At 34.0% G+C, this 16,889-nt stretch overlaps 1 protein-coding gene across 1 annotated transcript; it reads left to right on the top strand.

The window, feature by feature from the left end:
• Positions 1–764: 764 nt before the first annotated feature.
• On the top strand, positions 765–1,199 carry LOC143554828 (uncharacterized). The gene has a single exon (XM_077044503.1). The coding sequence runs from the start codon at positions 765–767 to the stop codon at positions 1,197–1,199; it is 435 nt and encodes a 144-aa protein (XP_076900618.1).
• The last annotated feature ends 15,690 nt before the right edge of the window (positions 1,200–16,889 follow it).

The raw sequence follows: 16,889 nt of genomic DNA, 5'->3' as shown, positions 1-16,889 counted from the left end.
AGATGGATCCGATGGACTTAAAAGAAGATGGATCCAACGGAACTCTCTCTCTCTCTCTAAAAGTGAAAACCCACCTTCAACTTCATCATTTTCTTCAATCTCCCAAAACACCAACTCTCTCTATGTAGAGAGAGAGAGAGTTGGTGTATATATATGTAGAGAGAGAGAGAGTTGGTGTTTTGGGAGATTGAAGAAAATGATGAAGTTGAAGGTGGGTTTTCACTTTTAGAGAGAGAGAGAGTTCCGTTGGATCCATCTTCTTTTAAGTCCATCGGATCCATCTCCAATTCCAATCGGGCCGATAAAGATGTTGACACATAACAAGGCAAAACCGTTGACGGATGATAAGAAACGTCAAATCCGATGATTTAGTTGGCTATTTTATGGATCAACTGAAAATGATGGCTAGGTTTAAAATTATGTGTTCAAAATAGTTATTTTTAAAGATTTTCTCATTAATTAAACGTACCAATCCATTAACACATCTTTAACCTTTGAACATATTAAAACCCGACAAGTTTTTATATTCAAAGTTGGAAAGTAAACATAAGTATTTGGCCGTCCTAACTTACCTCATGTTGCCCCCACAGCCCCATAAAAATATTTATATATATATATATATATATATACACACACATACTTTGCACCATCTAATCACTTCTATATAAATAATACCCCATCATGCATAGGCTCGTGAGCCATAATTAGAAAACCTCTCTCTCTCCCTCCAAATAAAGATGCGGAAAGCATTTACTAGAATATTAATGGCATCAAGTTACATTGCAGCTCTAATTATCCATTTGAAAGAAGCATGGGATATGTTAATTTACTCATGTTTCTTCCATCAATGCATGCCAATTGAAGATCCGGTGAACGGCCAAGAGCTTTATGCGCGCGTGTTTGATCACCAGAACAAGAGATACGAGCTGGATGATGACGATGAGTTGGTAGACTACTGCGCAGTATGCTTGTCTACAATCGGAGAAGATGAGGAGATTAGAGTGCTGAGATGTGATCATCTCTTTCACAAGGGTTGCTTGGACCGTTGTGTGGAACATAGGCACACTAGATGCCCCTTGTGTCGTGATGTTCTAGCCGGACCTCGGAGAGTTTGTGATATCAGCCGTGAACTGTTGTATTTCAGTTTCTGTTCAACTGAGTCGACTGATGATGATTGCGATAGGTGGTGGCTTCGGTGAATATATGGATTGCAATATTTTACTTTACTTAATTTTTTATAATATGCAATTATGCATAGATGATTTGCAATAGTTTCACCAATTATATATACGAAGTACGCATTATATATGTAAACTTAAGGAGTACGTAATTAAAAAAAAAAAGTTAAACCTAGAATCTTTGTATCTAATGAAATTGCAATAGCCCCAATCTATTCTCTCTTTTGTTTTACATATATCATAAACAAGTTTTAAAAGAAATAAATCAATTGGTGTGGTTGAAAAGTTGTTCGGTATGAATCTATAGGTCTTAGGTTCAACTCTTAGATGAGTTGATTTTTGTGCTTGATTATTTCAACTCTTACATGGGTTTGTTCTTTTTATTTTTTTACATATATCATACACAAGTAAGTTTTGAGACAAATAAATTAATTGGTGTGGTGGAAAAGTTGTTGGGTATGAATCTATAGTTCTTAAGTTCAACTCTTAGAGGTGTTGGTTTTCGTGCTTGATTATTTTAACTCTTAGATGGGTTTTTTGTGCTTAATTATTATAAATGTTCAAATAACTTTGTTTTTACCACATATATACATTTGCAAATAAATTTTTAAAAACAGAATTCAACTGGTGTACAATATAAATGCTCAAATAATTTTGTTTTTACACATATACACTCATAAGTAAATTTTTAAACAAAGAATTCAACTGGTGTACGTTGTATAATAGCTGTTGAGTGTGAAGCAATAAGTCTCTTCAACAATTTAATTGGCCGGTTTCATGCTATATTTTAATAAATATAAATGTTCACATGATTCTATTTAGTTTTAATCAAATTCACGTTGTTAGCCCTGAACTTAATCAATTTATTTTTCTATTTATTAAAAGGATAAACTGCTTCATATGCAACCAACAAATAATTTTTCGCTAACCTTCATAAATAAAGAAAAATAAAAAACTTACACCTAACCCCGCCGCAACATGACGTGTAAACCAACTAGTTAATGATAATTACAAGTTAGACAAAATTAAAGTTGTTTGTACGAGCTAAGCAATTAGTAGAACAGATTTAAAGGTGGAGGGTGTCGCTTACGGGTAGATGGTCAGGCTGGCATTTTCCACGGTGAACACCGCCTCACCCCTTGATCTTTGCCATGGTGTGCTTTTGAGGGGTATTATTCACCGTAAACTTTCAACACAAAAGAGCCGTTCAATGGCTCTTTTTCCCCTTTTAATCAATTAAATTCCATTAAATAAAACACCTCTATTTTCTATTTTACTATTTAAACCTCCGTCTCTACCAATTTTTATACACAAAATACATTTCCTGTCTACACAATTTTTACCCATTTCCTTACTATCCAACTTTTAATCAATGGATCCGAACAATTCAAGAGGTAGACGAGTTGGTAGAGGTATCGGTAAAGGAACCGGTAGAGGCGCCGGAGGTGTCGGTTCTAGTTATCAATCACAAGGTTACCGCCAGTGGCGGACCCAGGATATTTTGTCAATGGGGTCCAATTTTTTCGGTTTACAAAATTTTTCGGGTCGGTCGTTATTCGGGTCGGGTCGAGGCGAGGAACATAATAAAACACGGAACTATGGTGTCATTGGAAACGAGTAAGTAGAAAGAATCTAAATTAGAAACTAGATGAAACATACACTTTTAATTCATACCCGAAAAACATGAACGTAATCTATATATATGGTCTTACATAATTGACCAAAACATGAAAAAATAACTCTAACACAAATAAATGATTAATTATAATATACATACACAAGGTAAATGATAAAAGAATATGCAAAATCCATGTTAACATTATATATGTTGCATGGTGATAATGACTATATGAGAGAAACTAACAAAAAGCACAAATACCCTAACTGAATAACTAAGACTAGGATATTAAAAAAACAACAAAAAAGGAGTATGGTAGGGCTTGAACCTACAACCTCTCACAAGTAAAACAAGGGACTTTCCACTGTACCAGTTCAATTATAATAGTATGGGTTCCAAGTATTAATCTTTATGGGGTCCTTACAAAATTTAATATAACGTCTCTAAGTAATTTTTAAAAAACATCGGTGTCCCGGGACCCCGATCGGACCTATGTGGGTCCGCCCCTGGTTACCGCCCTATGTTTTGTAGTGAACCGATAACGTTCATGAGACCTCCTACTCTAATTTCACCCAAGCAATACAACTACTCTATGGAGGATTAAATGGCGTTCGACCCGTTTTCGATTAGAAACCAGGATTTTAGGTCCCCTCGAGACATCGAAGAACGACCACTCCCATTGTGTGGCGAAAACGAGGATGATGAAGAAGTCTCGGAAACGAAATTATACTATCAACCTCAATTTCAAAGATATAATTTAAGTAATGATGATGAGGCGGAGGATGATGAAATGGAAGATGAAGAGGAACAAACCGACCAACAAAAAAAATTCCATGGTCGGATGGCAAGTGTACCATGGACATCCGATGAAGAGGTGACGTTGGCAAAAGCATGGGTGCATATTTTCAAGGACAAAAAGGTCGGAACCAACAAAAATCCGTTAGTTTTGGGGGAAGAATTTTTGAGCATTTCAACCAACTTGTAGGCGGAAGTGACCGAACCGTTCATCAACTTAATTCAAAGTGGACTCCAATACTTATGAATGTTACGCATTCAACGGATTATGACAACAAGCGGTAAACTTTTTTTTTTTTATTTTACTATACTAGTTATGTTTATTTATTTATTACTATTGGATTTTAATAATCTCAACTTTCAGTTATTGGCCAATAATAATCCCAACTTTGTTTATTCCCACCAGTGGTCTCAAATTTAAAAAAGTTAGCTCTCAATGGTCCCTCGTTAAAAAAAACCTAACGACGTTAAGTTTTTTCCGAATTTCAAACTGATTTTTTTAGGGCTTTTGATCAGAAGAATGATACGAGTCGATTGATGTAAAACTTAGTTCGAAACGATACTACAAATAGCTTAATTTTTGTTAATTTTAAATTCAAACACCTGATTTGACGCACTAATCAAGCCATTTGAAGCATCGTTTCGAGCTAAGTTTTACGTTAATCGACTCGTATCATCTTTTCCGAACAAAAGCCCTGATAAATCAGTTTGAAATTCGGAAAAAACTTAACGTCTTTGGGTTTTTTTTAACGGGGGACCATTGAGAGCCAACTTTATTAAATTTGGGACCACTGATGGGAATAAACAAAGTTGGAATTATTATTGGTCAATAACAGAAAGTTGGGATTATTAAAATCCAATTTTCCTTGTATTAATTCTTTTTTTTAACTATATAGGAACGTGTGAGAAAATGCGGGTGTAATGATCTTTAAGTGATGCAAAACGCTATGAAGGATTTCAAGAAAAAAACGTAAGGGTGGGTTTAAACATGCCAAAGCATGGGAAGTTATGAAAAAGCCCCCTAAATGGCTTCAAGCCCCATTAGTTAGTGAATCTTCCGAAAGTCACTCAGATGAAAGAAGACAGTCATCGGAAGCCGACAACTACACCCCAAGCTCCACTCCCGACGAAGATTTCAATGCTCATGTGCTGGATCTCAATGATGATCCCGCTCCTTCAAAATCAACCCGAAAAAAAAAGGAAAATCTGAGACGTCAAGTAAACAAAGGTTCATAGACACTCTTCATTCCTACACGTCGATGAGGCAAGAACGACACAAGGAGGCATTAGATATGAGAAGGAAACAAGGAAAAGAAACTTTGCGCTTAATTGAGGAGAAATGTGTGGCGGTGGCGCGACAAGATGTTGACAACAACATGAAGACGTATAGGGAGCTGCACGAAGGTTTGTCTGACCTGTTATTGGATTTAATTGATGATCGCAGACGTCAAATTGAGAAAAAAATATGCGTTGCCTTGTGATTTTTAGATTAGTGTTATTATCTTTATGTTTTTTTTAGTTTGAATTATGCAATTTTTAATTTCAATGGAAGTTTTTATTTATTTGTGTAAGATTATAAAAAATTAAAATTCTTTAGGGTAGTTTGGGTACACCATTGTCAGCTCTTAAGGTAGTCCAACATAGTTAAGGGTAACAATGATATGCTATTGCAATATTGGTCAGCTCTTAGGGTAGCTTCACTACGCTTGACTGACAACACCCTCCACCCTATGTAATAAGAAAATCATGCACCAAATTAATATATACTTTTGTAGGAAACTCTAAAAAGTAAAAACTAAAAAGACCCACCAGAAACAGACAAAATATTGCACCCACAATATCACTTTCTAAGACCATCCGTAGTGGGTGTTTCCTACCCTCAACCCATCCTAAAATATAAATAAAATGCTCGAAAACACCGCTTCTGAGGCAGTTTGGGTGTTTTTTTTGTTACCAGCGTTTAGTATACAACAATTGAAGGGGAGAATTAGTTAAACAACACTTTTGCCAACAACTACTTTATAAAGAATAAAAAAAAATTAATGTTTTCTGTTTATTCTATTTAATCCCTAGTTAAAAGTCACACGTCTATAAAACTCCCTACTCAAATTCAAAAAAGCTCTAAAACCCTCTACATAATACAACAAAAAATGGATTTTTCCTCTTCTTCGTATATATACAACCGGTTTTTTGTGAATGACGACCACATAGCCAATGACGAAGCGGAGAAAGAGGCAGCCACGATTTCGATGTACGATCATGGAAAAGTATATGAAATATCTTCGTTCTCCTCCACACACTGCCTCGAAAATAGATTATATTGAGCGAGATAGTTTGAGCACGAACACTGCTTGATGGTAGATTGCTTCAATGACCCGTCTAGATACAAGAACCCAAAGACTTTTAGGTGTCGTTTTTGGATGTCTAAACGTTTATTTATGCGCATTACCAAAGAACAGGAGCGTGAGTTTGATTACTTTAAGCGAAAACCGAACGGTCGATGGACGCTAGGATTCACTGCTATTCAAAAGTGTACTTCAGCATGCGTGCTCACCTACGGAAACACAACCGAAATCAACGATGGGAACTTAAAGATGACCGAAAAAACAACACAAGACACTTTGGAATATATCTGCTATGGTATATTTTAATATAAAAGAATATATTTCTATTGTTATTTTTAAAACTTTGTTTTTAAAATTAATTATTTTATACAGGATTAATAGATCTATACACTCCATGTTATCTGAGAAGACCCACTTAGAACGACCTATAATGGATTTACGCGGCGCATGAAAGGGAACATGGTTTACTAGGCATGATCGTGAGTATAGATTGTATTTCATTAGGAGTGGTCTAATTGTCCAATCACATAGCGAGGTCAATACACACGTGATGACTGTAAAGGACAACGGTCAGTCTTCAAGTGATTGGTTCACACAACCTTTAAGTTTGGTCGGCCTTCTCCAGTGTCCCCGGGTTCAACAAAGACATAAACATTTTGGAACAGTCGTCCATGGTGGGGGATTACATCCCCGGGAGCATACCAGTCACTTCGTTTTGGGCTAATGACAATTGGTATCCGCACGGATACTATTTGGGTGATGTGATATATTCGAAATATTTGATTATCGTGAAAATGTTTAAAGATCCGGAAGGGAATATTTTAAGAAAGTACAAGAGTTTTCGCGAAAGGACATCGAGAGGTGTTTTGGGGTTCTTCAACAACATTAGCATTTTGTGAGAAATCACTGCGTTTATGGGCGTTGGAAAAAAATGAATGCTATATATATGTGTATCATATTGCATTGTATGATTATGGAAGACGATAGGAGAGCAATTTGTCCAAATTACATACCGGAAGACGTTCAACAACAAACTCAACCAAGTATGGAGGAGAGACCATAAAATGTGTATGCGAAATACATAACGCGCTTATAGAGGATTTGTCCAACATGCTTGGATGGTTCGGCCCATTTCAAACGTAGGTGGAAATGAAATGGAGATTGAAGACGAAGATGGGTAGTTAGATAAAAGCGAACTTAAAGATGAAGGCGAGCAAGGCGAAGATGAAGATGAAAAACGAGTAGTGTTTATGTATATTTTAGATCTATTTTAAAACGAGTAGTGTTTATGTATATTTTAGATCTATTTTAAAAATTGTGGTTCTTTTAATGTTAATGTAATTTTTAGTTATCAATGGAATATTATTCTTTTGTTTTAAAAAAAATAGAAAAGGAAATAGAAAAATAATAATTGAGTAGCGATTGCAAGAGCATTTTACCACTATATCATTTTTTTACAAAATGTTTCATTATTAGTAAGGATGCCACGCGCCATAAAACATCCCTTGATGGAGGGATATGACTACGCATAGTCTAATACTAAACTATTGAAAACTCAAGTTATAACTCAACTAAAAAAATAGGTGATTTTATGGGATTTTGATCTATATGTGTTTCCAAAATCAATGAAACTATAGAAAGAACAAGGGCATGGAATATAAATTTCAATTTGTATAAACGAACGTGAACGTACACTCGTAAGAGTACACAGGTCGTATATTGAAATGAAATAGACTTCGATAATTTTTTTTTAATGGGAAACTATCTACTCCCAAACTACAATAATTTTCCTAAACTAGCTATTTTTTTTAACTATATGTTCAAGAATTGAATTTCTGACTTTCCACCAAGAGTCGCCTCAACCCATTGAGCTAACTACGCAAGTATACTTCCCATGCTTCATGAAATAAATATCTATTGCAGGTTTTGGAAGAGAGAGAGAGAGAGAGCTGATGGGTTGAAGGGAGGAAGTTCGAAAATCAAAATGGAAGACTTTACTACTATGGAGTGGAGAAAATTTTAGTACGACTTCTCACTGGTATTAAAATAAATATATAAATATGTGGTTACCTTTAATAGAATTGTTAAATAATGTTTTCAGGATTTGGATGATACTTTCATAATGAATTAATTTCAAAATTAAGCTAAAATAGGAATTAACAAAAAAGGGTTAAAATTTGTGCTTTATTTATAAATTTAAGGAATGAAATTGAACATTAAAAAATGAGTTGAAACTTGAAAGTATATATTATTCACAAATAATCATCGAAATTGAAACTTACGAAAAAGGAGGGGACACATTTAATTGGTTAAGGAGGTGACAAAAGGTTATATATTATGTGCAAGTTATATATTATATAATATATATAATAATATATATAAAGGAGAAGTTTGGTGCCGCTAGACTTTGCGGCACCTTATTTGTGCATAGTATTTGTTTTTTTCGTTTCAGTAACGAACATAACGGAAGCTAACCGAATGAAAAAAATGTTTTTTTGTTTGTCTTAATTCCGACATCGTAACAGAAACCGACCAAATTCGCATAGACTTACTGTTTCAACGTCCGGGACCAACAACGCTCTGGCTTACCAACTCCTGAGTTTAACGACCGACACCACCACATTAGTTCACTCAATTTTTAAATTTTCTCATTTTTTTAGCTCCGGTATTGTAACGAACGTAGTCGATACCGACGAAATCATGTCCAATTACCGTCTCAATACCCAGGACTGACAACGCATGGGTGTTACCACCGCTCGGGTTTAATGACCAAACAAACGTCATTTTAAATAACTTTTTTTAGATGTTAATTTAACAATTATATTTTTGGGCTTAACGCTAAGGTTTTACAAATAGTGTCTATGCCATGACAAACGTAAATGATGCCGATCGAATACGCGTCGACTCACCAACGTAACGCTCGGGCTTTACCAACACTCGGTTTTACAAACACCTGGGTTTCAACGTTGAGGTTTTACCAATTGTTCTGACGCAACGCACCAGATGAATATCTAGTTGTTATTATATTTAGAATCTGTTTCGTAAATGTTTTGTATTATAGAACTAGCTTTTAAACTCATGTATTATACGAGATTTGTCAAATAAAAAAAGTGTTTTGCCATTTGAAATAAATGAACAAAATTAAAGGTAAAAAACAATGAAATATATTATACAAACAATGAGAAATCTGTAATCTCAAATTTATAAATTTGATAAAATCTCTTTATATACAACATTTGTTGTTTTATCACAGATGTTCAAATCGTCATCCAATATAAACAAATTTTAACCATGTCTGCTAGTTAACCTGAATATATGCAACATATAATGTTCATAAAAAGAAACTGGACATTTAAGAAACAAAACAACCTTAAAAAGATTGTTCTTTACTTTTTTCTACTTCTTTATTATATTTTTACTTGTTTGATATTCAATTAATATTTTACTTTTAATTTCGTGACTATTTTATAACCCAACTTCTAAAATGGTTTTGACTCATAACCCGTTGATAGCTAGTATGAATGATATGAAATATTAGAAGATTAGAATGAAAAATTGACTATTTTATAACTACAAGTGCCAAAATGATTTTAACCATGGATAGCATGGATTAAATAGAATAGAGATTAGAAATTAGGACTTAATGTGGTTATAACGTATCGTCTTTATTTTTGTTTATTAGTATAGTAAGATTTCCACGTATAAAAAAAAAGTACATCTGTTTTATTTCAATTGAAAATACAGTATTATCATACACACTATTCATAGAAAAGAGGTGATCGAGATTAAAAATTAAGAATATCTAAACAAAGTCAATTGGTAGGTTCAATGAGTGGCGTATAATTATTCATAGATCCTAGTTGGTTGAGACTGTAGTAGCAAAGCTTGGAAAAAAATGTCATAGTGACTGGACTAATACGTATAAGAATTTCATAAACCGAGAGTGGCAGGGCTCAAAATTTTCAAACGAAAACAAATAAATTTACACTACTTAGTAAAAAAACGGAGGTGAGCGGAGTCACCCAGACCACAATACTAGGTTCGCCCATGGTTGACAGCAGCATTGCCATGATTTTTAGATGGACGGTATTAATAAGGGATATGATATTTGTACACCATTTGGTTATCCACACACCATACATACGATTGTATTAGGGCTGAGCACGGTTCGGTTCGGATCGGTTATTAGGCGAAACCCAAACCGAAGTAATCGGTTATTCGAATATGCAAACCGTTCGGTTTTCGGTTTTTCGGTTTTCGGTTTTTTGGTTAATGTCGATTTCGGTTTGGTTATTTTCGGGTTTTTTTCCAATTATTTGTTGACATTGCAAAAATAAAAAATTAAAGGAAAATTAGAAATAAATGATCCCACCTTTTATGTATTGGCCAATAATAATCACACCTTTAAAAATCACTACCAACGATCCCACCTTTTAACTACTTTTGTCTCACTGGTCCTCCGTTAAAAAATACTTAACGTCGTTATGTTTTTCCCTATTTTCAAACCGATGTTTTAGGGCTTTTGATCGGAAGAACGATATGAGTAGACTGATATAAAACTTATCTCGAAACAGTTATTCAAATGCCTTGAATTTTGTTAATTGGAAATTCAAGCACCCGAGTTAAAACATTGTTTCGTCGTTTGGATCACCATTTGAAGATAAGTTTTACATCGCTCGACTCGTATCCTTCTTCCGATTAAAAGCACTAAAACATCGATTTGAAACTAGGAAAAAACTTAACGACGTTAACGAAGGACCATTGTGACAAAAATAGTTGAAAGTTTGGACCATTGGTAGTGATTTTTAAAGATGAGATTATTATCGGCCAATACACAAAAGTTAAGATTATTTATTTCCAATTTTCCAAAATTAAAAAATAAAAATGCATATTTTAAGTTTGTATAAGAACGTGTTAGAGTGACACGGTTCACATATATATTGAATTCAAAAAACAAAAATAGACACGCGTTACGTGGAACTATATGAATACAAAGTTGCTAAATATAGTTTAAAAAATAAAAAACATTAAAAGTTTAGTCCCGACCTTCATTCATCATCTTATTTATTTAACTTAAAAGTTTAGTCAATTTTTCATCATCTTGATAATCTTTATTATCATCAATCGGTTCGGTTCGGTTTTTTAAAAATGGATAACCGAATCGAAACCGAAATTTCGATTTTTTAAGAAAACAAAAATTAACCGTCGGCTAATGTTTCTGTTCGGTTTTTTAGCTACGGTTTTTTTGATTAATTCGGTTTTCTGCTCACCCCTAGATTGTATAGGGGTTATACGATCGTATGGACCCCACTTGAAAGGGTGTGTGGATAAGTCAAATAATGTGTAGATAACCAATGCCTATTAATAATTTTGAAGATTCTTTTTATATGTCATCGGCCACTGGCTGTCTCGTCACTCGCATTGGTGACAAAGCTGTTAGTTCTGAGTGGCTCAATGTCGACCATTAGGTGACATAAGCTTTTAAGTTTGAATAAACCTTCACCACACAAATTTAGACTAAAGAAAACTACATGCAGTAAGTCGGTCCCATCCATTATTGCTGCGTGTTTTGCGTTTTTCACATCGACTACATGGACAAATGATATCTTCATAATATACACGAAATAGATTGCTAGGAGGTACTATGAAATTTACAGTGTGGGCCCGTGTGTGAGAGGCTCTAGTAGTATGCCAAAAGGCTTTAGATATATGACTTGTTAGTATTCAATAACAAATGCTGTTAAAATATCAATGCTTTGTTATGAACATTTATGCGGTGACTATTTATATTCTAAACTTCTACATCACCATTAAGTATGCATTAGTATTATAGGCCTATAAATAGAGGCTTCTTATACTAGATAAGTGATATACTTAATAAAAGAATTCTTTCATTATCTATCTTTCTATAAACTCTATATAATCCATGTTCTTATGTTCATATACTTTGCATATATATATATAGGGTAAGGTTAAAATAAAAATCCACTTGAGTTGTGAAAACCCGCGAAAACCGTATGTAACATCGTTTTTTTTTGTTACATGTAATATATGTTGTAACATTTAATACAAAATATCGAAACATAAAAAAAAAATGTTTTGCTATTTTTTAACATTTTTTTACTAATTTTTATATATATTTTCAGGAGAGAGAAAAAATTATATTTATATTTACATTTTTTATTCACTTTAATTGTGGATCACAAGATTTAAACATTAATTAAAAACATGTGGTTGAAAATGAGTTTCTAAAGTTTTCACAACTCAAGTAGGTTTTCATTTTATACTTAGCCTATATATATATATATATATATATATATATATATATATATATATATATATATATATATATATAGGGTAAGGACACTAAGAGAACCATTGACAAATTGAGAACCATTTTGGACCACTATAAAAAACTCTAAAAAAATATTAAAAAAATTATAAAACAAAAAAAATGAAAAATTTTAAAAAAGTAAAGAAAACAAAATTCTTATATTTCATTCCGGTTTCATAAAAAAAAACCGAATTTTTTTTAATTCGTATTATACCTATATACATATGTTCGCAGCATCGTCTTCGTCTTAATTTCTGGACGAAATTTCCTAAAGTAGGGAATACTGTGACATTCGTCAATTTCGGGTCTTGTTTGTATTCGTTTTTGTATTTGTTTATTATGTAAACCGACCCGATTTGTAAACCGAAGCTTATGTTATAATCAAAATGATGGATTTATGTTACAATATTGTTTCACACTTGTTGGGTCTTGAAAACATCCTATCTTTATTTTTATTTTTATTTATTTATAATTTATTTATTTATAATTTATTTATTTATTTATTTATTTTTGTTGTTTTGTGTTTTTGTCTTGATCCATTTTGCATGAAAACTCTTGTGTCTCACACCCATATTTGACTACCAACATTACCCTATATATACACCACCTTTCCTCTTCATTTTCCCTTGCTACAACTCAAAAAAAAAAAAAAAAAAAACTCTCTCAAACATCAAAGATTCAAGGTTATCTTCTTAAGTGTTCTTGAAGGTTTTTAGTCTTTCATCTTAATTAGTTTATGTAGCCTTATTAATACTTGTTTATGGTTGTGCAACATATATAAAATATACACCCCTTGTTTACCTTTGGTAGTTCTCCGATTCCGGTCGGTGAGGTTTCGGACCTCATAAGGCAAGGCTTCATGGAGGACTTCGTGTCCTTGATATATATACATCTATATAACTTGTTCATACATATTAATCTTGCTTATTTTAGTTTGTTGGTCATGTTTACAAGTTCCATGGTTATGGGTTTTTAAGAGTCTATGCTTCGGTTTAACCGTAAATAGCTCTAAACCGTAAACCGAACTTTGTTACTAGTTTTGTTAAATAATTGTTTAAACATGCTTATTGTTAGATCTAAGTTTCTAAAATCAATTTTACAAATTCTATGGTTATGGGTTTGTAGAATCTTACCTCGGTCTTAACCCGAAACACGATCCGAACCGAAAACCGAACTTTTGTTTAAAGACTTTATTGTTAACTTTTGGTATTTTTTTTATTTGTACATTATTATACAAGTTCTTTAGTGTTTGGACATGTGGAAACCATCTATGAACTTATTGTGAGATGGAAACCGAACCAAACCGATTCTTACTCGCTTAAGACACACAAATGTGTTTTTTTAGCCATCAAGACTTGTATATTTCTTTAAAAATAGTTACAAATTGATTTTTAAATATTTTCTTAAGTACTTGAAAATGTTGGATCCAACTGGATCTCATAACAAAGTTTGGACCGACAAAACCGAACACTCGCTTAACGTGCGTTGTTAGTTCTAAAACAATGGAACTACATACTTGGTTAAGTCTTATAAAATTTTATTGAGTTATCTCAACATTCAATATTTTGGAAAGTTGACCTTGGGTTTGACCAATTATCAAGACCCGAACCGACAACCCGAACACTCGATAAAAAAAAAACCGCTTTAGTATCTTTATTCCAAAGGGATTTTAATTCTTGCATTTTATCCGCCTTATTACTTAACATAGGTTGGGTAAATATTAAGGTTAGATACTTTAACCCGGTTTCGAGCAAACTTACATTTTTAAAGGGTTATTATTATAAATTCTTAAATAGTTACATTTTAAAACCTTGAACTTTAATTATTTACATTTCTCAACATTTATTTTGTTTAAAGACCTTCAAGACAACCTTTCTAAATTCAAGACTTCTTTTCTTTTTAGGCATTTTGCGTTAAACTCGTCGTTCCAACAAATCTCCAAATTATCATCTTTCAAGTTTACTACTTGAAGGTTAATATTTCATACCCCATTTTCCATCTTTTATTTTGGGGGTGACATTTCGTACTTATTCAACAAAATGCTTTATATTTGAATCTTAAACCACAAACGTAGTTGTATACTTTACCTAAATAATTGCTCGATTTGGTGTTATATGCTTATATGCCTATGTGTTTATCGCTTTTGGTTGGTGGAACTATAAAATCCTAGACTATTTGGCATCCCCTTATAGCAAGGTGTCGTTAACGTAATGCAATTAACGATAACTATAAAATCCTAGACTATTTGGCATCCCCTTATAGCTAGGTGTCGCCAATGTGTTTAGCGATATATATTTATCCAAATTACCACTTTTATTTATCGTTTCGTATGCAAGTTTTGTGGCTATCTTTATTATATACTAATATGATTAAACTTATGAATTGCTCACCAACCTTTGTGTTGACAAACTTTATTTTATGAAATGTTGCAGGTTTGCATCTTGGTTGATTTATGATTGTGAAGAAAACGACATCAAAGACCTTAGGATATTAGTAAAAATGAACAATATCAAATTTGCCATATTTTGTGATATCTTGTTTATGGTTATTTTATGGATAATTGTTATGTGACATTTTCGATGTTGTGAAATGAAATGAGTTTATTAAATACTGTCACTTTAATTAGTGTCATGTGCTTATGGACAATCGTTACACCTCGGCATGTTCCGCCGCCTTTGGTCGGGGTGTGACAGATTGGTATCAGAGCCCTGACAATAGGATAGGTGGTTAGACGTAACGACCTAGTATTGTTATGCTTAGGGTCCTATACGTGTGCTCATACGTGTTTACTCTATTTTGATTGTTCATATCGCATATTATTTATAAACTTGTTTAAAATTCACCAATATCCCAAATGTTCCCATACACACACTTTCATAGTATTTCCAAGGTATCCTTACCTTAAAACGCAAAAAGTAGATTTTCATAGTGTTTTATGGATTACAAGATTAACTTGGATCCCGTTGTTTATAATCCCTTAAAGGTTGCATTTATATCGGGTTCGTAGCCCTCATAGGAAGCTAGACATTATAAAACGACCATTTGACAAAAATATTCCAAGAATCGAAGGTGATTTACTTACCTGGAATGGTGGGATTATAGTGCTCGTTTTCTAGGCCACAAACCATGTTATACATGTCAATACTTTAAGTAGTCGAATGCGAGCGTTCCGGTCGCCATCCTAATTTTTCGGTGTCAAAATAATAGAACTACGGTGATTCGTGGACTAGTGCTTTGACATGACGTTGTATCCCGATTTATGGTGTTATTATCGTTATTTGAGTCGAAAACATGAAAAAGTTGCGGTGATTCGTGCACATGTTTAGACTCCAACGTTGTGTTTTATAATTTTTTTTTGAGTTGGAATATCAAATCATGGTGGTTCATGTATGATTTTCCGACTCTATAAACCTCAAAATCTCAAAATTTTAAGCTTTAACCCCTCAAAATCTCAAAATCATTTACGATTGTTTCCGGTTTGTTGTTTATATACAAAGATTTATATTTTATCTAACACTAACATCTACTCCTCACTAACTCTAGGATTCACAATCAAAAAGAAAATTTAACTTCACCTTATTCTTATTTTATATACTCTCATATCCATTTCTTTTTACCTAAAACTTATTCCATTTCTTTATAATCTTTTAGCATGCCTCCACTAAGACCGCGCAAAAGCACCAACCGACGTATGGCTGTTTTTATCGTCAAGCAAATGGCCGCTGTGATTCCCGAACTTGTAACTCAAATCCAAGCTACCCAACCTCCTCCACCCGTTGTTGCAACCGTTGAACCCAATCCCGTATCCTACCCATATAAGCAATTTACTAGTGCCAATCCAACCGAATTCTGGGGTACGAACTGTGCGACTACCTTGTTGCAATGGTTCGAGTCTATGGAGAATGTGTTTAGATATAGCGAGTGCCCCGAAGCGAAAAAGACAAATTTTGCTTCAAGCATGTTTAGAAAAACCTCTCTAACATGGTGGGGGTAGTGTCATGCATCTCCAAGGGTCGGAAACGGCTATGGCTCTTCCATGGTCCGACCTCAAGGCACTCATGATGAAGAAGTTTTGTCCCAAACACGAACTTCAAAAGCTTGAGGAGGAATTTTGGAACCTCAAGCAAGATAGTGGTGATAACGCCGCTTACTCACTCCGTTTCCACGAGTTGAGCATTCTCGTCCCTCATTTGGTTACCCCGGTTGAGCGTGAGCTTGACAAATACATTGGGGTTTTCCTATGCAAATCCGGGACTCAGTCATGAGTAGCAAACCCGTGAATCTTGAGGATGCCATTACTCTAGCTGGTGCGTTATCGGAGAATCATGTGAAAGCGGGTACCCTAACCCTCAAGAAACCAAAAGAAAAGGCCAAACCCGAGCCCGCACCACAAGCCAAGGTTGAACCCGCACCACAAGCCATTAACTACTCCAACTCTTCCCGTCACAACAATAACAACAAGAAGAAGAAAGCTAAAACCAACTACCGAAACTTTGCCGTTACCCAACCCCAACCTCAACAACAAACCCAAATTCCACCTCAAACCTGAAAAACCTATACCGGTACCGCCCCACTATGCAACATTTGCCAACTCCATCACCCACCAAACATGCCTTGTC

Source organism: Bidens hawaiensis, unplaced genomic scaffold, assembly GCF_021521415.1.
Source record: "Bidens hawaiensis isolate Kalapana, Puna unplaced genomic scaffold, B.hawaiensis_p1.1 tig00017856_1, whole genome shotgun sequence".
In the NCBI taxonomy this organism is placed as follows: domain Eukaryota; kingdom Viridiplantae; phylum Streptophyta; class Magnoliopsida; order Asterales; family Asteraceae; genus Bidens; species Bidens hawaiensis.
Note: the sequence above shows the minus strand (reverse complement) of the source record. Positions and strands in the feature narration are given on the sequence as shown.